Genomic DNA, 24,142 nt, shown 5'->3' with positions numbered 1-24,142 from the left:
CACAATTTGCACAACTTGGGTGCTTCCTACATTGCATTTAAGTAATCGCAATTTGCAATTCCTTAAATACAATAGCAAAATAAGGAATCGCAAATTTTGCAATTCCTTATTTTGCGTGTGGCTTTTTGTGTGCTACATAGCACACTGCCCAAATTGCGTTTGCAAACGCTGAAATTCTGTGATTTCCAGCATTTGCAATCACAATGGGGCTACCTACATATGGCCCCAGATGAGATGGAATTGGGTAAATGTACTCTTCACTCACTAAAATAGAAAAGCAGGTAGGAAAAGGATAGGATGGAACAGAATTGAGAAAATGCAGTTTACTCACTGAGATATAAGAGGCGGAAGACAAAGGATTAGAGGAGACATCAGATGAGACGTATTTGTGAAAATGTACACTTCACTCAAAAATAGATAATAGGAGGACAAAGAATCAAATGAGAGAATTGAGGCGAGGGGCCCCTTTACTCACTAAAATGCCTCTCGACACGGAATTCTTTCCTCAGTATCACATATCTGACCAAGAAGTACAGGAGGTTTAAGAGGATAAAGGGCGGTGGGGTAGGAGGCCGGTTGCTATATTCCTTGATCAGGTCATGGCGCTGGAACTTCCAAATCTGATCGGTGTTGTCCTGCACTTCAGAGAAGGTATTGCTGAAGCAAAATGAGTAAATGCGAAAAGTTAGATGGAGGCATGCATTTGAAAAGAAACAAACCAGCTAAACCATGAAATGAAGGAAGAGAATCAAAACACAATAGAGAATTAAAGAAGAGGAAGCAATCACTTTTGGGGAAGAAGAACGAGTGCACTAGAAAAGGCAGGGAAATTAACAAGTATCAAGAAAGCAGACAATATTTAGAAAATAGAGAGCAGACAGGAAAGGTGTAAGGAATAAGAAGGCGAGATGGAAAACAGATACTCAATGCTGTCACCTACTCGGATTTGGAATACACTGCTGTAAACCTGAGGAAAATATGGGTGTGTAGCAGAGTTAAATCTTGCCACAAGTGGATTAAGGACAACATTAAATGGGGTTAAATGAGGGATTTCAATTCATGTGGGAATACAGACCATTACATTAGGCTAGCTATACCATTCTAAATATGTCTAGATGAAACTTCACAATATATTCAGGGAAAGAGTAAGGGCCCGATTTAGATCTTAGCAGACGGACGTATGGCGGAATAGTTTACTCCAGCCATTGAGGATCCTCTCAGCCAAATTTAGAGATGGCCACCAGCTCAGCGGACATCTCTTGATATTGGCAGGAATGGCCAAGACCATATATTAACCCGTTTACTACTGCGGATTTTCTGCTGCGGTGCTGGCGTTCGATGCAGTGGGCGGGGCTGCGTCGGCCATGTTTAAAGATTGACAGACTGTACCATCAAAATTACTGTATGTCTGTCAAACTTTTAAAATGTTTTTGCTTTTTTTCAAAAACAAAATCCCAAAGTGAGATTTTGTTTTTGAAAATATAACATCTAACGGCCCACCCCCCACACAGAGTCATTTCGCAGTTCTCAGCAACTTACCACCACATTTTATGAGGTCAAATTCCCAAACTTCCGACAGGCCGTATTCTGTCAGGCTGTCGAAAAGGTACTTCAGCCATAGACACTGAGTAATCTCTGCTGCTGAATTACTTAAGGTATCTGTAAACCAGGTGGGTGGACACTTAGTTTTGCAGAGAGGGTAGACTGCCTCCATCTCAAAAGAAGACACTCTCCGCCAAACTCTAAATGAGCTCCTAAGTTGGGTTTACATATCAATAGACAATGGTAAGGGATCCGACAACAGGCTAGAAAATGCCTGCCTGATCTTCAACTCAAATGAGAAGAATACAAAATATTGGTTAGAAGTTTACTTAAGCGAGGCACTTTGTGGACCTATCCAATCCGATGGCAGAGGGAGATTGGTATGCATCCAGTGTTTGTGTATCTTGGAGTTGCTCTACCTAACTCTCTTGGGGCTACTCCGGCTTCAGGAAAAACTGCCATATCTACACACTAGCGCTTGTCCCCATAAAAGAGAGTGGCTAGTTCTGGTTTGTCAGTGCAAAGTAAAACCCTAGGTCAAATACTGAGCTGAAGAAAAAAATAGAAGAATGCGCCAAAACCTGTAGACTGAAAATAACTTGGGGCCTGATGGTTATGTTATGTTAATAAAAACTTCTAGAGCGCACGGTAACCCGGAGCTTTCATGGCGCTAATTATTGAGAGTGTTGCCGCGGAACGAACTATGCATAGGCTTGCTCGAACAACCATGTTTTAGGAGCTTTCCTGAAACCCAGGAGGTTATCACAGCTCCTGAGTGCCAGGGGTAGGGAGTTCCAGAATTTGGGGGGGTGAGAGAAGAGAAACAGCATCCTCCTTGCCGTTTGCGCTTAATGGTAGGGGTGGTTAACAGGTGAAGGTGAGCCGATCATAGACTTCGCTGAGGTATGTGCTTTATGACCATACTACGAATGAATTTGGGGCCTTTAACCGTGCAGGACCTTAAAGGCTAAGCATCCAGTCTTAAAGGCTACCCGTTGTACCATCGGTAGCCAGTGGAGTTTCATCAGCCCAGGTCTGACAGATAGCCATTTAGGCTGTTTGTGGATAAGTCTTGCTGCCTGGTTCTGAACAATTTTTAGGCGTTGGAGTAGACGCAGTGGCAGGCAGAAGTATATTGAATTCGAGATGTTAAGATGCGAAAGAACCAGAGCTATCACCTCCTGTATGAGAGCTGAATGGGTCAGCAGGTGAGAGATTTTCTTAATTTTGTGCAGTTGGAAAAAGCTGGAAGAGATTACTACCCCCACTTGACCTCTAAGCGAGAGTTCTGCATTAATGGTAACCCCTAGGCTTTTCCCCGAGGGGGAGGGAGTAGGGGGTGGTCCAAGATCGGCCGGCCAGTAGTACGGGCCCCAGCAGATCTCACTCTTCCCCGGCAGCACTAATTCCGTCTTGCCTGGGTTGAGTTTCAAGTGGTTCAGATCCATCCAGCGCTGGATATGAAGCATAATAGCTTGAAATTCAGCAGCAGAATCAGGGGAATACAGTGGGAATATGAGCTGAAGGTCGGCTGCGTAGTTAAAAATTGTAATCTTTCTGTTTTTTAACGAGTGGATCAAGGGCCTGAGATAAAGATTGAACAATAATGGTGACAAAGAGGAGCCCTGTGGGACCCCGCATGTGGAGGTGAGCTTGGGGGCGGTAAAAGTTCCAAGTTTAACTGCTTGGGTTCGGTAAGCGAGGAAGGATTTAATCCAGCTGAGTGCAGGCCCTCGCAGACCTGCCTGTTCAGCCCAGTTCAACAGAATGTTATGACTGACTGTGTCGAATGCGGCCGACAGATCCAGGAGCACCAGTGCCTGGTGGGCATCCCTGTCCGCATTTGCTCTAAGAGTGTCCAGGACCGCGAGGATCACTGCCTCGGTTGAATGCGCCGGTCGAAACCAGCTTGATTTGGCTCCAAATAGTCTGATTGTTCAATAAAGCTGGAAAGGCACCTGGCCACATGGGCCTCCAAGATCTTGGCCAGGAAGGGGAAGAGGGATATAGGGCGATATTTCGAGGGATCGGCCCCAGTTTTTGTAATGAGAGGGACTACCGTAGCATTCTTGAATGCATTGGGGACCATGCCCTGAGCGAGTGACTCATTAAGGAAAGGGAGTATACTATGAGGCATAGTGGTAAAGATGTCCCTCAATACAGAAGGTAGATAACTGTCATTAGGCGACCCGGATTTGACACGAGTCATTAGCTCTAATAGTGTTTTAGGACAGATAGGTGGAAGGAGTTGTAATGTGGACTGATTACAGGATACATCCTCAAGTGATTCCGTGCTGGCCATAGTGGTAATACTAGCTTTTATGGTGGAAATTTTGTCCACAAAGAAATTGTTCAAGGAATTGCAAAGCTCTTCAGTAGGTGCTTTCATGGGCAATGTTCTCATCATTACACAGGTCATTCACAATCCTAAAGATTTTTCGATTTATTGTGGGCATTTATTATTCTAGTAGAAAAGTAACCCGCTTTAGTAGCCACAATGGCTTTTTTGTACTCTTTGAGCTAACGAAAATTGCCCCTTCTCTTCTAAGGAGTATATTTGTCTCCATTTTTTCTCTTTGTCGAAGCTCGAGTTTTTGTGTTTTGAGTTCGGGGGTGAACCATTTGTTGGCATCTGAGTGGCGAGCATGGGAAAATTTAGCGAGTGGAACATGTACATTACATGCAGATAGTAGCCACTCGAAGATGTTCTCTTCCATGGAGTTGACATCAAGGCTAGAGGTGAGTAATGAGCTAGACAAGGTATTAATGAATTCCATTTTATCAAGAGTTCTCCACTTTCTTATCACGCCTCCCGCCAATGAAGGGGGCTTGATCTTACAGTTGATGGTGGCTGTAAATTTTATCAAATGGTGGTCTGACCAAATGCATGGGGAGATTATGAGCACCGATAGTGAGAGATTATGCGACCGTATTTGATCCAAAGTGTGTCCCTTTTCGTGAGTGGGGGAAGATAGAGGCTGGACCAGGTTTAAGTTAGAGTTCTGCTGCATGTGGCCCGCCCAAGGAGTCATTGAACCAGTAGTTCAAACCACTGATAAGCAGGACCTTGGCATGATTTACAACAAGAGTGGCCATTTGTTCATTTAGGGAGAGGGGGAATGTGGGCATTGCCTGGGGGGAGGGGGGGGTTGATAAATAAGCACTAGTACCAATGACCCTGTGTAAGTGTCTAGTTTAATAACTATGTTCTCTACCTCAGGGAGGTCAAGGGAGGTTATGGTGATAAATTTATGATCTTTATGTATAATGGCGGCGACCCCGCCACCTATCTTCCCTTGGGGCTGATTGACCGACAAGATGTAGTAATCTGACCTGAGTGCTGCTAAGTTGACTGGCGTGGAATCCTTGGATAGCCAGGTTTCGGTGATCAGGAGGACATCAGGTTTTTCGGAGATGAACAGCAGAAAGATATCAAGTTGGTGCTTTACCAATGTGCGGGTGTTGAGGTAAAGAATGCAGAGGGTGGTTAGATTTGCTATTGTAGGAGCAATAATAGGGGAAGAGTAGAGGATGGGAGCGGGTATGGGGACGTGGCCCGGCTGAGTTTGAAGGACGCCATTGGCCCAAATGCAATTATACACAACGGGGTCTAAGGGGCGACAGTATTGCGCTAATGACCTTAGCTTTTTGGAAGAATAACTGATTTGGCCATAGTCCATGGCCCCTGGGCCCGGCCTGGCTCGGAAGGGCACAGATAGGCTTGCCTTTGGCGCGCGCCCGCTGCGCTCCCGCGTGATAGCAAGCATTTTATACCTGGCCCGCCTCAGGCTTCTCCTCCTTACGGCTGATTGGCTAAGGCCTAGGGGTTGGAGAACCAGCAAAGGACAGCAGGAATTTGCGGTGGGTAATTTTAAAAATAGACTTCCAATTCCTTTTACTTCCAATTCTATTTACAGTTTCTTAAAAAATAACGATTTGTAAGCACAGTGACCAATTTTTACATCAAGCAACAAGCGCCGCGCGGCAACAATCACACAATTGCCAGCTTCCCGCACTGCAACCGCTTTAGTACCTGATTCAGAAAGATAATCACTTTTGTCTGAGTTTATAATTTTTTTTCTTATTCACAAACAAGTTTATTTTTACTAATAGTAATTTTATGAATCCAGAGACTTCGCACTCTTGGCTGAGACTCTGCACACAAATAAGTAGGTCTAGCCTCTCTTTTTATGTGCAGAGTTCTCTGCCTCCAAGTCTCTGCAGTTGTAAAATTAAACTTGTAGTGAATACCAAACAAATCATAAATTTATACAAAAGTGTAAGCTTACCTTTGTTAATCAACTCATTGACGTATAGTGCTGCATACAAATCTACCATTACCAGGGGCCTTTCCCCCTGTCACCAAGACCCCTACAGTGAGGTTACCCTACTCTAGAGATACTCTCCTGAGCCTTAGGTCACCTCATTGTTCGCACAATATTCCTCTGTGCGTCCAGCTAGCCCCACTGACTTGCCCAGATTGTTTCCTTACCCTTTCCTCTCTTCCTTCTACGCTTGACATTTCAACCTCTAACTTTTTACAAAGAAGCAAATATGAACACCCTCCCCATACACTTAATTTTACAAGTCTGAACTGCAGGTCTCTTCCTAAGCACAGTAGAGATATTTTTGACCTTCTTACCTCCTCCCAACCTGATGTCCTATTTCTCACCGAGACATGGTTGAACGATTGCTCTGGCCTGGACTTAGCTTTCGCCATCCCTGATAGTTACACTTATACAGGTAGAAAGAGTGGGAAAGGAGGGTGGAGGAATAGCCATTATTTTTAAAAGAATCTTTTCTTGTAAATGGGAGGATTTTGACATTCCAAATTGTGAAGCGGGTCTGTTTAAGATATTACTATCCCCCAATTTTACTCTTTCAGGTGCTCTCATCTACCGTCCCCCTGGCCCTGCTAGTTTGTAAGCATCATCTTTTTCAGAGCATATAGCACCACTATTATTGAATGCTACTAACTTTTTAATTGGCGGTGATCTTAATATCCATTTCAATGACAAATCCTGCCCCATTAGCACCAACTTGTTATCGGATTTAGCAGCTCTGAATATTATCTTGCATACCTCTGGCCCTACTCATAAGGCTGGTAATTTACTCGACCCAATTTAATCCAACCATGACGCTGTAATTTGTAAGCCTTCCTTACCCGTCCCTTGGTCTGATCACTTTATTGTGGACTTTTCCATAACTATTGACCAGCCCTTTAAATCCTCTACAATTGCCACCGAACCTAGAGTGACCCGTAATTGGAAGAATCTCGACTCCAACAAATGTAATTCCTGTCTCTTGAACTCTATGCCCCTTATCAAGGTTAGTAGCATTGAGGAGGTGGATATCATTCATAACTGGCTTACTTCTGCTGTCAATACCGGTCTTCCCCATCGTAAGCCGAAATTCAATTTACACCACCTCCCTGCCCCTTAGTTTACAGACTTACTAAAAAAGGAAAAAACTTGCTGTAAACACCTTGAGCGGAAGTTGCGGTCTAATTACGACCCTTACATTAAACTATAGTACAGAGCTGCTTTAGCAAAATATAATTCTCTTTGCAATATAGCTAAAACTGAATATGTCAATTCGACTATCTTAAATGCCCAAAATCGCCCTAAAGCCCTTTTCAAGGTCGTTCAGGAACTTTCAGGTGCTTCTTGCCAGCCTAAAGCCCCTTGTCTGGATGAAGCACAATGCAATACCTTAGCAGACTTCTTTGTTTCCAAGATCGAGACCATATATGCTGATTTTGGAATTCCCAATCCTACCCCTTCTCATTTGTATCTGCCACTTCGTGCGATCTTGAGTCGTCAGAATCGCATATCACTGCCTGGGACCCTCTGAATCTTTCTACACTATATGATATTATCAAATCTGGCTCCCCTTTGGATCCTATCTTGCCCCAAATTTTGCAAACTCTAGATTCTTCTTCCCTTAATCTTATTTTGGATTTACTTAATACTTCACTTAGAGAAGCCAAAGTCCCTAACTCTTGGAAACACCCTATGATTGTAGCCTTGCTGAAGGCCAATGCAGCCCCAAAAAACCCCACCAACTTCCGCCCGATCTCCCTCCTTCCAGTCTATTCTAAGATTCTGGAAAAGCATATAAATAAACAACTCACCAGTTATATTGCATCTCGAAATATTTTACACCATTCAGTCTGGCTTCCGGTCAGGCTTTTCAACAGAATCTACACTTTTGGGAGTCTCTGAAACCATTCGTCACCTGGTGGACAGAGGGGAAACCGTGGCACTTATTTTATTGGATCTAAGTGCCGCGTTTGACACGGTTTCCCACCCCCTCCTTATTAATAATCTAAAATCCTCTGGCATCACTCATTCCGCCCTCAGATGGCTTGCCAGCTTTTTGTCTGATCAGACGTTCCAAGTCTTTTCTGCTACATCTGCCTCCAAAATCCATAAATCAGTATATGGTGTTCCCCAAGGTTCCATTTTGAGCCCCCTTTTTAATTTGTATGTCACACCACTGGCCGCCATTGCGGAGCAAGCGGGGCTCTCCATTTAGTCATACGCGGATGACACTCAGATCATCTTTTCACTTTTCACCAGTCATCATTCTACTACATCTTCCCTCTGTTTAGGACTCAACAAGATTGCCTCCTGGATGCACGACAATAAGTTAAAATTGAAAGGAGGGAAAACAGAACTCCTGTTTGGCAACAACACCGCCTTATGGGGGCCCTCTCATTGGCCTGCTCAAATGGGCACCCTTCCTACACCATCCAAAACTGCATGCAACTTGGGCATCATTTTTGATGACCAGTTATCCATGAGGCAACACGTGGTTAGAGTCTCCTCTATCTGTACCACGATTCTTAAATGGTTGAAAAAAATCATTTGGATGCTTCCTTTGGACACCCAGAAAACAGTAGTCCAGGCTTTAATTACATCTCGCCTGGCCAATGGTAATGTTCTTTTCCTGGGGGCTGGCAAAGAGGTAGTCCGCAAATTACAGACGGTCCAGAACATGGCGGTCCGTCTGCTATGCAAACAACCCAACAAGTCCTCCACTTCCTCTTCTTTACGCAGCCTTCATTGGCTTCGCATTGATAATCGTTCCAAGTTTAAGGCACTCTGCTTCGTGCACAAAATGAATACCGGTAGGGCACTACACTATTTGAGATCTTGGATTCATTTTTATTCTCCCTCTCGCACCCTTCGATCGTCCAACCAACACAAGCTTCAGATCTCCAGGATCAGGAGAGCCAGAATGGGCGGTCACTCCTTTGCTTTTCTGGCCCCGTCCCTGTGGAACTCTTTCCCTTTATCTCTTCGGATTGAACCTAGTTACTTAAAGTTCCGCAGGGATCTTAAAACTTGGTTATTTAACCAATAAGTCACTATTCTGCTGGCCCACTCCCCTCTTGTTGTTTTTAGCGCCGGGAAACCTCTGGGTAGCTGCGCGCTTTAAGACATTTAATTATATAATAATAATTTCCAAGTATTGTAAATGATTACTATTAGTGTTTATGAAGTATGGCACGCATCAACTCCCAGGCGGCACAGTTACCACACAGTTTTACTATGGAGGTAAGTACCATGCAGCCTATTTAAAAAATACCATTACAACACAGTCCGTTACAACACAAGTTATTTTTTTTGAGGAACATTATATTCGCACGCACTTTAGAGCGCACCAGTGGCGCAGAGCCCTGCTCCATATTTACAAAGTGGCATTTAGTTTAACGCCACTTTGTAAATCTCATTCCCTTTCACGCAGAGGTTTGGATCATGCAATTGGTGTTGCTGTGGGCATTCCATCACTACACCCATAGCTTTTTGATGCTGCCCCTGATTTGCAAGGATGTGCCACTGAAAAGCAGTTATTAAATTGGCGCAACAAGAAGAAATACTTTTATTTCTCTTTACTTTTGCTCTTTCTATGTGTGCTGCATTCTGCAGCAAACGTTGAAGGAGGAACACATCCCTTTTAATGATTGTTTATGTACAGGAAGGGACGCCTTCCTGCACATAAACAATCATCCCTGCAACACAGACCATGGTGCAAGGGTGTCTGTGTTGGCTCTAGCCAGCTTATTTTAGCACCAGTGCAAGGCAAAATACAGGGGTGCGCCGTATTCTTGTGAATACAGCACATCCCTGCATTTTTTAAATGATGCAGCACTGCTAAATTGCTTGCAGCACCGCGCTGTGCCATTTCTTGGTGAATATGCTCCAGTGTGTTATGATTACGTTGAAGTCTCACGAAATAGTGTGTCATTAGAGTATTATCCAGGTTACCACACAGATAGAATGCGATTATAGTCATGATCAACTCCTCCAAAAGATAGTGTCTGGTTGTAGTCATCCCTGGATGCCCGCAGATATAATGTTTTATATAGACATGGTCAAGTCCCCCTAGAGATAGTGTACAGGGATCGTTATACTCCAATTCATGCAGAAATAGTGTGTAATTACAATAATGCTGAGGTCCCCACAGAGATAGTGTGTGGTTATAGTCATGTTCAAGTCCCCGTAGAGATGGTGTACAGGAACGTTCATGCTGAAGATCAATGATCATGCAGGAATAGTGTTATTACAATAATGCTCAGGTGCCCGCAGATATAGCATTTAATTTTGATGTATATTTATACATATAAATATATACATGTGTAATATTTTATATAATGAATTATATTGTAAAAAGTAATTTATGAGATAACAGCAGCAAAATAAATAAAATGAAGAATCCTGACTGTCCCAACATCTAAGGCAATGATACAGCCACTGAGAGACTACATTAATTTGTTGACCTGAAACTAAACTCCGCATCATCTACAGCCAAGCACTCAGAATAAGACAGATCTGTAGCAATGAGGACACTTGTAAAGAACATCTACAGGAGCTTGCTAAATTATTTCAAAGGTAAGGCTATCCTTTGCACATCATACAGAAACACATTGACACGTCTTTTCTAAGCCTAGGGGGCACAGACTATGAATACCAGCAGAAGAAACAAAAGTGACAGAATCACAAAAATGAAGTGAAGCCGGGACTCGCTGACCAAAGAGAAGGAAGGAAATTAGAGTGACGATTAAGCCAACCAATGGTAGGCAATGGGCAGGCTCTAAGCCCGATGTAAGTAAACAAAACATATTGCGAGCAATAGTGCATTCAGATTCTCAGGAGAGACCTAAAGAATAGATTGTGGGGGGTTAAGCGAAAGGGAGGGGCAAACTGTCAAAGAGATGAAGACACCTGCCAGACATACTGAAGGGCATAAAACAACTGACAGGGCCCCAAACACATTTACGGATATTAGTATGAAAGGAGAAGTGTGTTTAAGGATGAGGAGGGGATGTGTCCTGCCCGAGGGGATTGAACCTTTAATATGCAGCCTTTACCATGCAGGACCTTTACCACACAGACTTTCCCACGCAAGTAAGTACCACACAGGTGAGTGTTTGGAGGTAAAGGGAGGTGAGCGTGACGAGGGTTATGGGGTGGGCAGAGGTAAAGGGAGGTGAGAATGACTTGAGGGTTCAGGGGTGGGTAGAGATAAAGGGATGTTAAGGTGACTTGAGGGTTTGGTGGTTGGCAGAGGTAAAGGGAGGTGAGGGTGACTTGAGAGTCATGGGTTGGATAGAGGTAAAAAGAGGACGTGACTTGAGGGTTTGAAGGTGTGTGAAAAAAGGGAGGTGATGTTTACTCGAGAGTTATAGGTTGAGTAGAGGTAAAGGAAAGTGAGGGTAACTGGAGGTTTCCGGGGTAGGTAGAGGGTTAAGATGTGAGTAGAGCTAAACAGAGGCAAGGGTTACTTGATGATCAGGCATGGGTAGAGGTAAAAGGAGGTGAGGGAAACTTTATGGTTGGGGGTTGGTACAGGTGAAGGGAGCGAAGTGTGTCTGCAGGGATGGGTAGAAGAAAAAGCAGGTAAGGGGGGGTGTGGGCTCAGTGGTGGATAGAGGTAAATGTAGGTGAGAGTGACTTGGGTGTTCGGGGTGAGCAGGGGTAAAAGAGGTGGGGGTGCATGGGTTAAGGTTGAGGGAGACAAAGGAAATTCGATTTTTAAATTGTAGCCAGAGGGGTGGTGACTGGTGAGTTGACAGAATTCAGGCCTGAGTAGATGTAATGGGAGGTGAGGGATTATGGGGAGGGTAAAAGTAAAGGGAGGTAAAGGAGGTTTTATGATTCAGAGTGGGTAGAAATAAAGGGATGTATGAGTGATTTTAGGGTTCAGGGAGGATAGAAGTAAGGGGTGTGAGGGTGACTTGAGTGTTTAAGGGTGGGTAAAGGGGGTGAGGGTGACTTGAATGTTCAGGGGTGGGTGGAAGTAAAGGGAGATGAGGGCGACTTGGTTGAGAGGTTGGTAAAGGTAAAGTGACGTGGGTTGACTTGAGAATTCAGGATGGGCAAATGTAAAGGAAGGTGAGGGTGACTGGTGACGGTGACTTGAGGGCTAAGGTGTGGGTAGAGGTAAAGGGAGGGGACAGTTAATTGAGTGTTCAATGATAGGTAGAGGCAAAGAGGTGAGGATGATTTGAGGTTTTGGGGTGGGTAGAGGTAAGTAACTAGCTTTAGTTTATGTCAAGAATGAGTCGGCATGAGTATGTGAGGACTTGAAGCGGCTGTCTCTGTGTGTGTTGAATCTAAAGAGAAGAAACCAAAACCCTCCCAAAGCCATCTAAGCGGTTTGGAGCAATGGCAAAATGAAAGCACCTGCTGTCGTTGCTGAAGGAAAACAAAAGAGTGATGATGAAGCCAACCAATAGTACGTAATGGATGAGCTCTGTATCCTATTTAGATTTTTTTTTAACAATAGATTCCGCGGCAACAGCACATGCACTGTCTTAGGGAAGACCTAGAAATATGCTTTCAATTGATTGGTATGAACTATTTGGAGTTGATTGGTATGAACTATTTGGAGTTAATTGGAAGAGCATTTCACATCTGATTTCAGCCCTACCTCAATTATTCAAATCCCTTATACTTTGAGACTTTCTTTAGATGACACCATCACACAAGGTCCTTTTGCAAGTTCAAAAGACACCAATACTGTTAAATAACTGACAATTGATTTGAGTTTGCATGCTTTACTGGATAATAAAGATCTGTATCTTGACACAGGTAATCACAACAACTGTTTTCATTATTATGGACACCACTACATTCATCGATCAAACAACTAAAAAGATGTATATAATTTGACATAGTGGGAGCACTGTGGAATAACAGTCCTACAAGCTTTCAAAAATATATTCATACTTTCATTTCAGCCCCATTGGCATTTTATTAGTTGAATGTACTTGAAGTTTAAAATGATTTTGATTACTCATCACAGATTCATATATTCACCAGAATTTATAGTTTCATTTCTAGAACATGGTTATACACTAAAATATTAATGAGGAAGGGTTTTTGGCTGCTGAAGTTTGACAAGTTAAGGGAAATGATACCTTGTTTAGAGCAGTTATGATTCCTAAAATTGTCTTTAATAAAACAGTGCAGAACACTTCTTAATGTGTGAATGATGATTTGAAGACATGAAATGCGAAAATTAAGACATTTTGCAGATTGGAAATGGGAAGAAATACCTGTACTGATTTCTCAAAGAGCGTGCATGATGCTGGTGAGGAGCCGAGCGGTCGCAGAGGAATGACTACCCCCCTTTTTATCGGCACTGTGAGAAGGTGTTTGGGCTGAGGAGCAGAGGTGCCGCGCCGGTCAGGGAAGCAATCAGAGGTGCAGGAGACGCCGTGCAGGAGCAGACTGGAGTGGATCCGACAAGGCGGGCGGAAAACAGAGAGGCCACTCTGCGGGTGCGACCTGACGTGGAGCACCAGAACATCGAGGACCCGGAAAGAAAATCAGCAGGCGAAAGGTGCGGAGGCGCATCTCTGTATTGGGATCTCAGTCTTAGTGGAACGAGCCGGGAACAGAAAAACTACATATCCCAGAGTGCTCCGCATTGGGCGTTGGGAGGGGCACGCATTCCGGGAAAACATATGTGAGAGCCCTGTAACTGCTGGGGAAGGGCGCAAAGTGGCGCAGATTATTCCAAAAGAGTAAGTGTACGGTGGCTGCTTGCAGCTGCATTTCTCACCAAGCTGCGGGGCGGCAAGCAGTTGCGGTGGCTATTGGAAAACTCGAGTTTCACGCTTCAGGTTAAGCGAGACGAGGCAGTGGTAATTTCTTAGTCCCTTTTCACCTCGTGCCTGGGACAAATATTGGTGTTTCTGTGCTGCGGAAAAGACCTATTTGACTAACACTGGCTCTCTTCTGAACACTGGGACTTACCCTATTTCTTTCTGACACTGGCACAGGACTCCCGCTCAGTGCTTTAAATGGGAAAAAAATAAGTGCAGGTACTCATTAAAATGCGCTAGAGGTGTAGTGAGTGGGCGGGGCTAGGGGGCGGGGCTAAGGGCAGGACATGATGATACTTAACTTCTATAATAGTTGCAGCACACACCAAAACACATGATAAATGTGGTTATATAAACAAAGTACGTTAACTCATTACACAAAATGAAAGAGAAATGCAATAATATGTTAACATTTACTTTTTTTTGCAATAGTTGCACCTTCTTAATGCCATACTGTTAATTGCTGTTTAGCACAATACTATATATTTTTGAGCAAGTGAGTAGGAAGAAACAGAAAATATCCCCACTTCGAAACAAAGCTCTTATGGCACCAAGCAAATCATCATGACCCTCCCCAGAAGATATCTCTTGTCTCTTCCATAGATCTATCAATTCATCCTTTCATCCAACTATTTACCTGCTGATGTTCACCATTTACCGTTTACATTCTGTTGTCTGTTCAGTTTTTCATCCATCATTCAGTTGATTTTCACCATCCCGTCTGTCCACCCTTCATATACAAACTGTATGTATGTATGTATAGGCATTTATATAGCGCACTACATACCCGTAGGGTCCCAAGGCGCTTCGACCGCTGCAAAACCCTTCCTGGCTTCCCCGAGAGATGGTCCCTTAATGGGTATCTCCAGGGTGAGACCAGGCATCCCCGGCGGTCTGGTGGGGCCGTTAGTAAAGATGAGGCAAGCTAATGCCCAGAGTTGCCGAGTGTGATCGCTGATCAGAGTGGGCACCGAGGCGAGAGAATTATCGAGTCCGCTGACCCTGGTCCAGAAACCTGCCGCGCCGGGAATCGAACCCTGGTCCCGGGCCGTCCTCTGCTCTATCCATCCCTCCTTAAACCTATCCATTAATCTTTTCACTCATCCATCTCTTTATACACCTTTTCACTCACCCATAAATCCTTTCGCTCATCTATGCATCAACTCTTTCACTCCTTAATACATCCGCCCTTTCATTCCATCCACCCTTTCACTCAATCCCTCCTTTCACTCATTCATCATCCACCCTTTCATCCATCCCTACCTTTCATTCATCCATCCAATATTTAACTTATCCACCCATCGTCGGCCCTTATATCCAATCATCCACCCTCTTTCACCCATTCATTCAATCATCCATCCATTCATCTGCACATCCACCCTTGTTCACTCATTCACCCATCCACTCACTCACTCACCAACCCTCCCTACTTCGTTATTTATGAACCTTTGTCGCCGAGCAGACATGTACACACAAAGGGCCACCCATTTTCTTTAAAATACCTCCTGAGAGTTTCTTGATTCTTTCTCATTTTTTTCTTACAAAAAACAGGCTTACAAATGCAGGCAAACAGACAAACATAAGCAGACACACAAAAGATTTTGGTATGTTAAAAGCCATGTTATACTCTTCAGTATGGCTTTTTTAATTGCCACTGCCAGGGGATTGCCAGGATTCCTGTGTTTACGCAAATGCAGAGGATAGTGTGAATGTATTGACAGCACAGGGCCAGAATGGACCCCAGAGCTGCCAAGGTTTCAGATTGCTATTTGGGACATTTTCATTGTAATTAAGAGTGACATTTAAACGATGTGAGTGACACTTTCTCACTAGCAAAATGAGGGAATCGTATAAATATTAAAAAATTACACATTTGAGTCGAGCTGCTGTTTCAGATTGCATGTGTGAGATTTTCATAGATTCAGTGGATTTACGAGAGTCAGGCAACAACTAGATGTGTAACACTTAGAGGGGCACTTTCTTGCGAGCATAACCATGGTATGAAGTCAATGAAAGTAGACAAATATCAGAAATCACACTCATTTGATGAACAAGGAAGTCAAACCCGGCAGCAGGTGCTTTTGAAGCTATTATTTAATTTCAATAAAAATCAGCACCCTGTACCCCAGCCTAATCTTTAGGTGCGGCCAAACCACATATAACAAAGGGATCTCTGCGACAAAAACAGCAACTCACTGAGCTATCCACATACAATACAGTACAATACAATATGCCTTTTTGAAGGCGCATTAACCATCTAAGCTACTTATTTGTCAGAGTGCAAACTGTCAGTAGAGAAAACTCTGACTTCGACAGCGGCAACAATAATCCCATGAGTTATCTCTGACGTAGCAAGTCTAACTGTGCTGAGAAAATAAAGGGTGCTGCTTTGTAGTGTCACTGTCAAGCAGGGATGTTAAACACTTTGCACTACTAATAAATCAGCAGAACTGCTAGTTTAGACAAAACGAAGCGCATATTCAGCACAGACAGAGAACTCGTGTGCCCATTTGCAAGGACCTATGCCGTGCTGGAGCCCTAATCATTTTTGTATTAAACCGTTTAAATGTCAGCAGCAGGAGAATATTAAATGATCTCTTTACTGCTCTCTGAACGATCCACCGAGGAGCTGCTGTCTGGCACCGCGGGGATCGCTAGCCTGTCTCTTCTTCAGAGAGTCAGACAGCGAGCCCTGCTGCAGTGTCTCTGCCTGTGCCACCTGCTCCCACTATGAGACTCATGATGGCGTGGTGAGTCTGGGCAGAAGTCGGGCTCTACTGGGCACAGCAATAAAAGGAGGAGGTGAGCAGGTGATTGATTCTCAAACACCCTCCTTCAACTCCAGGCAGCAGGGGAATTTCATGGGTGCACTGGGCCCGGCTGGCAGGCAGGATATGAAACATCCTGCCACAGCATTGGCATATAAGAAGCAGACCGGCAAATGGAGGCATTTGGCGTTAGGAAGGTAGGCGCCTCAATGCAGAAAACAGATTAGCGCTCCAGGGGCCTCTTGTATTGTGTGAGCACTCACATCAAGAGAAAGGACGTGTGAGATTCCACCGCCTTTTTGTCTGATAACATTTATTTTCAAAGTGTTACCCTGCACTGACTTTTCACTTGTCAGTACCTGAAGTGCGGCGCTTTGAAAATCACACACGCACACTAGCAGGTAAAATGAATCCCGACTCCGCTCTTTCAAGCACAGCATGACGGCGAGCACCGGACGTTATCCAAAAGAGCCCTGCTGAATAGCTCAGCTGGGGCTCTGATGGGTGGGAGGGGGCTGCAGAAGCGGCGCCCCGGCTGCCAGTGGCATGTCTCACTCCGGCTCACCAGCACAGCCACGAGCCTACCTTTTTATGAGTACCGGTACTCTCCTTTTGAAGAAGAGAAGTGCCGGTACTCAAAGTGAAAAATTTAGGAAGTGCCGGTACTCAGTACCGGTGAGTACCGGTCCATTTAAAGCACTGCTCCCGCTCTTGCTCCCGGTTGCTATGTTCTAGTTGTCCTACGCTAGTGGCGCACTAGGCGCACAGCGTGGACCCACGTGACCCGGCTAATAAAAGGGTCTGCAAGCGCACGCACACCTGTTGGCGGCGACGTGACCAGCAACTAACTACAGCCCACAGTGTCCGTGTGTTTTATCCTAGGCCTGTACCACGTGCCAAGTACATAGTGTCCCAGAGTGCCCCAGAGTGTAGGGTCATCACCAGCCCTACCCGTGGACCCCCCCACATGACAACAGCTGGCGACGAGGGTGGGCGTACCCTCGCTGTGTGTGTGCACGTGCCTTGTGGGGCGGCCGCGAGCGCTGCCATCGGACACTCTGTTCATCACCACCCCCTTTTCTGAATCATTTTTGTCCACCATCAGCGTGGAAGGGTATACTCAGATGTGAGTCCCTAGCTCATTGCACCATCAGGATTCAAGCAAGCCGGGCCGAAGACGGCTGAAATGCCAGAAACCGTTCCCCGGTAGCTTGTTTCCTTCCCAGTATAAGAATTGGCTTGGTAGTTTGGTCTGCCCTGTTCCCATGATGCACTGGGCCAGGGTCAGACTAATTTGCATATAGCCAAGTTCTGAGCTGGGATGGTGCAGTGAGCTAAAAAACGGTGATGGATCAAGCCCTGATCTTTGGACTGGGTAAGAGTGGTCTGCTTAATTCAGACACTGTTCATCACCACCCCCTTTTCTGAATCATTTTTGTCCACCATCAGCGTGGAAGGGTATACTCAGATGTGAGTCCCTAGCTCATTGCACCATCAGGATTCAAGCAAGCCGGGCCGAAGACGGCTGAAATGCCAGAAACCGGTCCCCGGTAGCTTGTTTCCTTCCCAGTATAAGAATTGGCTTGGTAGTTTGGTCTGCCCTGTTCCCATGATGCACTGGGCCAGGGTCAGACTAATTTGCATATAGCCAAGTTCTGAGCTGGGATGGTGCAGTGAGCTAAAAAACAGTGATGGATCAAGCCCTGATCTTTGGACTGGGTAATAGAGGTCTGCTTAATTCAGACACTCTGTTCATCACCACTCACTTTTCTGAGCCATCGGCTTGCGGCGCTCGTGCCCCTGGGGTCCCGACTGCTGCACGACGTCTCGCCCGGACCGTCGACCGGGGAAACTCTGGTGCCCGCCAGGTGAGCCGCTGCGCCCGCAGGGAGGGGTGTGCACGCCCGGACCGTCGACCGGGGAACGCAGAAGATCGTGGGGCGCGCCGCCGTGCATACCGGCGGTGCGCACAGCACCACTGAGGGGCTGCGGCCTCATCACCCGCCCGACCGCTCGCACTGGCGGATCCCACGTGGCGGCAAGTCGAGCCCAACTGCCGTCGCGCAGTGCTGCAGGCGGACGGGCCATTGCGCTGAAGCGTGCCACCGCCTCAAGGCCACGCCCCCTCACCTCCGCGCAGCCCGTGAAGAGGGCCCTGACAACGCGCTGCTGCAGGGAGGGGAGAGAAGACAGGATCATACGGAGCCACCACACCAAACTATACAAAGAAAAATAAAACTAGCATTGGCAACACAAAAGGCCAGGAATACAGCGCTACACAAACCAGAAAGTGGCCACATAATCTCTAAGTCACACGCTAGCACAACTACGCCTCACGAACAGCGAAACCGCACAGCGGAAGCCTAAGAGCACCCAGCACAGCCAGTAGCGCGACACCTCAACGGACATGGCCACGATACCGCCAATCGAACCGTTCCTAGTAGAAGGCTCGCCATCTTCACTGGCTCCGAAATGGAAAGACTGGGTTCGACAGGCTGTTAATATTCTTTGAGGCCACCAAGGTCCACAAGGATCAAACAAGCATTGGAAATGCAATAGGTCTCGCATTAGGAAAGTTTGAGCAATTGGTATTGTAAATGACACTTTTTTTTATTTATGTGTTGGTTTTGAAAATAGCAAAAGTAATAGCTTTGTCAGTTACAATGTCAATAGTTTTAACTTTCGCAAATGTGACACCTATAGCATTTGTAATGCAATGTGTGTTGTCTTTACGTGACTTAGATGTATTGATATTGCAAATAACAATGGCTTTTAATTTTGTAAATAATTAATACTTAAAGAAAATTAATTGTAATTTATAAATGGCAATAGCTTAAACGTTTGTAATTTAATTTTGTGAAGATTATGTTCAGTGTATTTTATTGTGACGAAAATCCAAGAACATTGCATTTGCACCTGGTGGTGTATGTGGTGGTGGATGTGGTGGTGGTGGATGCGGTGGAAGTGGTGGTGGATGTGGTGGTGGTGGATGCGGTGGAAGTGGTGGTGGATGTGGTGGTGGTGGTGGATGTGGTGGTGGTGGTGGATGTAGTGGTGGTGGTGGATGTAGTGGTGGTGGATGTGGTGGTGGTGGTGGATGTGGCGGTGGTGGTGGATGTGGCGGTGGTTTTCATGATGGATGTGGTGGTGGATGTGGCGGTGGATTTCATGATGGATGTGGTGGTGGATGTGATGGTGGTGGTGGATGTGATGGTGGTGGTGGATGTGATGGTGGTGGTGGATGCGGTGGTGGATGCGGTGGTGGATGTGGTGGTGGATGCGGTGGTGGATGGGGTGGTGGATGAGGTGGTGGATGGGGTGGTGGTTGTAGTGGATGTGGTGGTGGATGAAGTGGTGGATGAAGTGGTGGTGGTGCATGCGGTGGTGGTGGATGCGGTGGTGGTGGATGTGGTGGTGGTGGATGTGGTGGTGGTGGATGTGGCGGTGGATGTGGAGGATGTGGAGGTGATGGTGGAGATGATGGTGGATGTGGTGGACAGTGCACACAGTCAGAGCAGCATGCACCAAAAACAAACACAGCCCATACAAAACCGAAACAGCATGTATCAAATGCAGAGACGGTTCACACAGAACATGAGCACCGTGCACCTAAAGAACACACAGCCTATGCACAACTGAAGCAGCATGCATTAATAGTTCCAACAGTACACATAACACGAGCAGTGTGCATCAAAGTACACAGGGATTAAGCAGCATGCAGCCAAACCAGCATTTCCCAAACAGTGGGTTGTGTGACCCACAGGTGGATCGTGCGCCAGTTTAGTCGAGTTGAAAAAGTCCCAGCATATGCAAGCAATTAGCTTTTCGATATTGCTATTTAATAATAAATGTAGCAGTATTAGAAAAAAATGATATGCCTAGAGGAGAGGGAGGCTGGAGAGGAGAGAGGCAAGAAAGAGACGAGAAGGAGGGGGGAGGACAGAGGAGAGGGGGTAAGAAAGACACGAGGGGCGGGGTGGGGGGAGAGGGAGGCTGGAGAGGGGGCAAGAAAGAGATGAGGAGGGTTGGGGGGGGGGTAGAAAGGCCAGAGGAGCTGTGAAGCATCCAGACTGTCCTGAAGGAAATAAGGTGCGAGGTCGGGGTGAGGCCAGAAAGAGTTGGGAAGGGAGGATGGAGAGGAGATAAGTATATGGCAGTGGGGACGGAAAATAAGAGATGCGGAGAAGAGAACGGTTTTACGCGGGAAAAGTGAAGGAGAGCGCTGCAAGGCGAGAAAAAATCAGAAGATAAGAAAGAGGGGTGGGGAGAATAGAAGGAGATGAGGACGGGTACGCAGAGGGAGAGAAAATGAAGAAAATGAGGCAAGAGCAGAGAAGAGAACGAGATACAGATGAGACGACGGCGGAGGGGACGAAAACAATGAGATAAGGATGAGAGGATGAGACGGAGGCTGGAGAAGTGAAGTGCGGGTGAAGGGTGGGGGAGCGAGCATAGGAAAAAGGAGAGAAAGGGCTTCCGAGAGAATTAATAGTGGAGGGGAGAAGAGGAAGGCCGTAAGGTGCAGAGGGAAGAGAGAAAAGAATGAAATGTGGATGCGTAAGAAGGGAAGAAAAGAAAGTGAGGTAGGGGGCTCAAGGGTGGGATATTGTAAGAAATGGGGGGGGGGGCAGAGAAGTGATGAGAAGAAAGAAAGAGCATTAAAAGAGAGTGCCGCTCTAGAGGGTACACGAGGAGAGGGAGGACAGGGCATGAAAAGGGTGTGTGCACACTTTAGAGTGCGCATCTGATCTGAAGATGCTTTAAGGTGGTGAGAAGGGGCAAAGGGAGGGCTGGGGAAGTGATGACGTGGAAGAAGTGAGACGTAGGCAGATATGGGGGTAGAGGAGTAGGTGCAATGGCATGGTATAGTGAGGGGGTGTGGCGTAGCGGAAGGAAAGAAGGAGCACGAGAGACTGCGCAGAGGTGTCAAGAGAGTGACATCCATGTGTGGTGGTGTGCATCAGGATGCACTGGGACAAAGGCAGTCAGAGAACGAGGGAAATGAGACAGACCACGTGGAGAAAGAGACAGCAAAGTGGAGAGGATGGTTATAAGATTAGCAGGTCGAAAAGTGGGGAAAGAGGTGAGACGCGGAAGGACTACATGGTGCACGCGAGAAGGAGGGGAGGAACAAGGGAGGGGAAGGAAGAACACGAGCTGGAAAGGGGGCAGGAGATGTAACGAAAAAGGAAGAACAAAAACGGAGGTTGGATGGGCAAAGGAAGAAAGAGGCGACACACGAACTGGAATAAATAAAACTAAAAAGGAGAAAATTGGAGATATAAAATCGAAAGGGGTGAAAGAGGGGGAGGCAGGAAAGTAAACGGAGAGCGGTGAGACAAAACAAAGACGACTTTCAGGAGGAGAGCGTGGGAAAGGAGAGGAGGGGAGAGCAGCAGAAGAAGCCGAAGAGAGAGATCGAATGAGGAGAGAGGCGGGGCAGGAGCCCGCTTGTTAATAAATAATCCCCGGAGGTGGTGATATTTCCCGGGATTGTGACAGAACATTTCTCGCTGCACCAACACAAACAGAGGCAGCGAGAGACATGTCACCGGGGGAGGGGGCGGGTGTCTGCGCGCTGCTCCGGGGACAGCGGGGGAGGGGCGTGTGTGCGGTGCTGCTGGGGAAGGCATGCGGGGCTGCTGAGCAGGGACATTTGAAGGATGTAAGGGGCCCTGGGCCACACGTATTATGCTTGGGTTAAGGAAGAAAGAGAACGATTGCGCCAACGAAAAAATAAACCGGTATACGGATGTAATTTACCTTGACAGCAGAGAGGTGACCAATGGACGGAGGGAAGAGAGAGAAGGGGAGGGGGGAGGAGAAATGCGACACGGCGGGCAGGGGAGGGGGCGGAGCGGGTAAAAAAAAATAAACAAGACGGAGGGAAGAGAGAAGGGGAGGGGGGAGGAGAAATGCGACGCGACATGGCAGGCAGGGGAGGGGGCGGAGCGGGGGGGGGGGTGGGAGTCAGGGCAAGAAACATCTACCCCATCCGCCAGCCAACAACAACGCCAGGGAATAGCCAGCCGTCTCAGGCCTCAAGAGCGGGCAGATCTGCAACAGGCGCCTTGCACTGTGGAGGGATATCCTGAAGTAGCTGCTCGCAGAAATTTTTATTTTATTTATATTATTTTAATTATACGAGTTTATATAGCGCGAATTTTACCGGAAGATGTCAGAGCGATCTACATCGACGCGACATGGCAGGCAGGGGAGGGGGCGGAGCGGGGGTGTGGGAGGAGTGCGGGAACAGACGGCGAGGGGAGGAGAGTAGGAGGAGGAGAGTAGGGGAGGCACGGCCTAGCGGCCGTGCAATCAAGAAGTGAGGGGGCGGGAGAGTAGGCAAGGCAGGCGGCTGGGGGCATGTGCACGCGCTTTTAAGCTCAATGCGCATGCGCATTGAGCTTAAAAGTCACGGGCACTGCAAGGAATCGCCACGATTCCTTGCAAGTTGGATAAAGAGTGGATAAGCCCCCATAGTCTCGCTTGCTAGATGCGCATGCGCATCGACAGGCGAGACCTACAAAGGGCCATGGTGTTACACCTTGGAGGCAAGGATTTCCACAACATCGCGAAAATTCTAGCAGAAGCGTCCCCGAAGACCCACCGTACATTGATAGAAGCCCTGAACAAATACTTTGAAGACCATGGCCAATCAGGACTACGAACGGTTTATATTCAGACAAGCGCGGCAGCTGCCCGAAGAGTCATTGGACGCATACCACGCCCGGCTAAAGAACCTCGCCTCGACCTGCGGATTCGCAGACGTCACTGAGGAGATCCGCGAACAAATCATTCAGGGATGTGCATCAGCCAAGCTACGAGAACGCATACTAGAAGAATCAGGGAAGCCCCTGGCGGACATACTGACCCTAGGTAGCACCAAAGAATTATCGAAGGCCCGAGCGGCCCACATGGAGGCGGCCCTCCAGGCACCGGTGAAAGCCGAACCAGTCAACAAAGTGATCGCAAAATCTCCAGCAAAATGGAACAAGAAGAGCCCTGGAACCGGAGTCTCAGGAGCCACCGCAAACGCATCAGGAAAGACGTGTGGATATTGCGGAGGATCACCTCACCCGGCAGCAGAGTGTCCAGCAAAGGGGAAACGGTGCTCCGGGTGTGGTCACTTTAACCACTTTGAAAAAGTGTGTCGATCCAAGAAGTACCGAAGACCAAGACAAGTGGTAAACACCATTCCTGAAGGAGACCCCAGTCAGAGCGACATGGACGACGACGAGGAAGAAGAAAAGGTCGTCCACCGGGTACATATGATCGGCACGGCCGTCAGCAGGACCAGGCGGCTACCGCAATGTGGCATCCAAGTGGGAGAACAGGAACTCATGGCTGTGGTAGACACCGGAGCGACCATCAACCTCCTGGCTGCCTCTCTGTACCAGACCATGGATCCACCCCCTCGACTCAGTCCGTCACCCATCACAGTCTTCTCGTACGGCCAAGACACTCCGTTGAAAATCCGAGGTAAATTCAGGACCTCCATCTCACACGGAGATTGTTCCATCACAGCCAACATCTTCGTGGCGGAAGATGGGCAAGGCATGCTGCTTGGATGCCGGGCAGCTGAAGACCTGGGGATTGTCACCTTTGCATTTGGGGTACATCAAGAATCCATCCAACAGCTCACCACGGAGTTTGCCGACATCTTCAAGGGCATTGGAAAGTTCACCGGAAACAAGATGCACCTCCACATTGA

The 24,142-nt window shown here is 46.9% G+C and overlaps 1 protein-coding gene across 1 annotated transcript in view; it reads right to left on the bottom strand.

The window, feature by feature from the left end:
• The window catches only part of LOC147660770 (transient receptor potential cation channel subfamily M member 2-like), a 979,384-nt gene that overhangs the window by 276,262 nt on the left and 678,980 nt on the right, over positions 1-24,142 (bottom strand). Inside the window, exon 24 of the mRNA XM_086951478.1 lies at positions 494-657. Coding sequence (XP_086807604.1) covers positions 494-657 — 164 coding nt within the window. The remainder of the gene's footprint in view (positions 1-493; positions 658-24,142) is intronic.

The sequence above is a fragment of the Lissotriton vulgaris genome, unplaced genomic scaffold (assembly GCF_964263255.1).
Source record: "Lissotriton vulgaris unplaced genomic scaffold, aLisVul1.2 SCAFFOLD_262, whole genome shotgun sequence".
Lineage (NCBI taxonomy): Eukaryota > Metazoa > Chordata > Amphibia > Caudata > Salamandridae > Lissotriton > Lissotriton vulgaris.
Note: the sequence above shows the minus strand (reverse complement) of the source record. Positions and strands in the feature narration are given on the sequence as shown.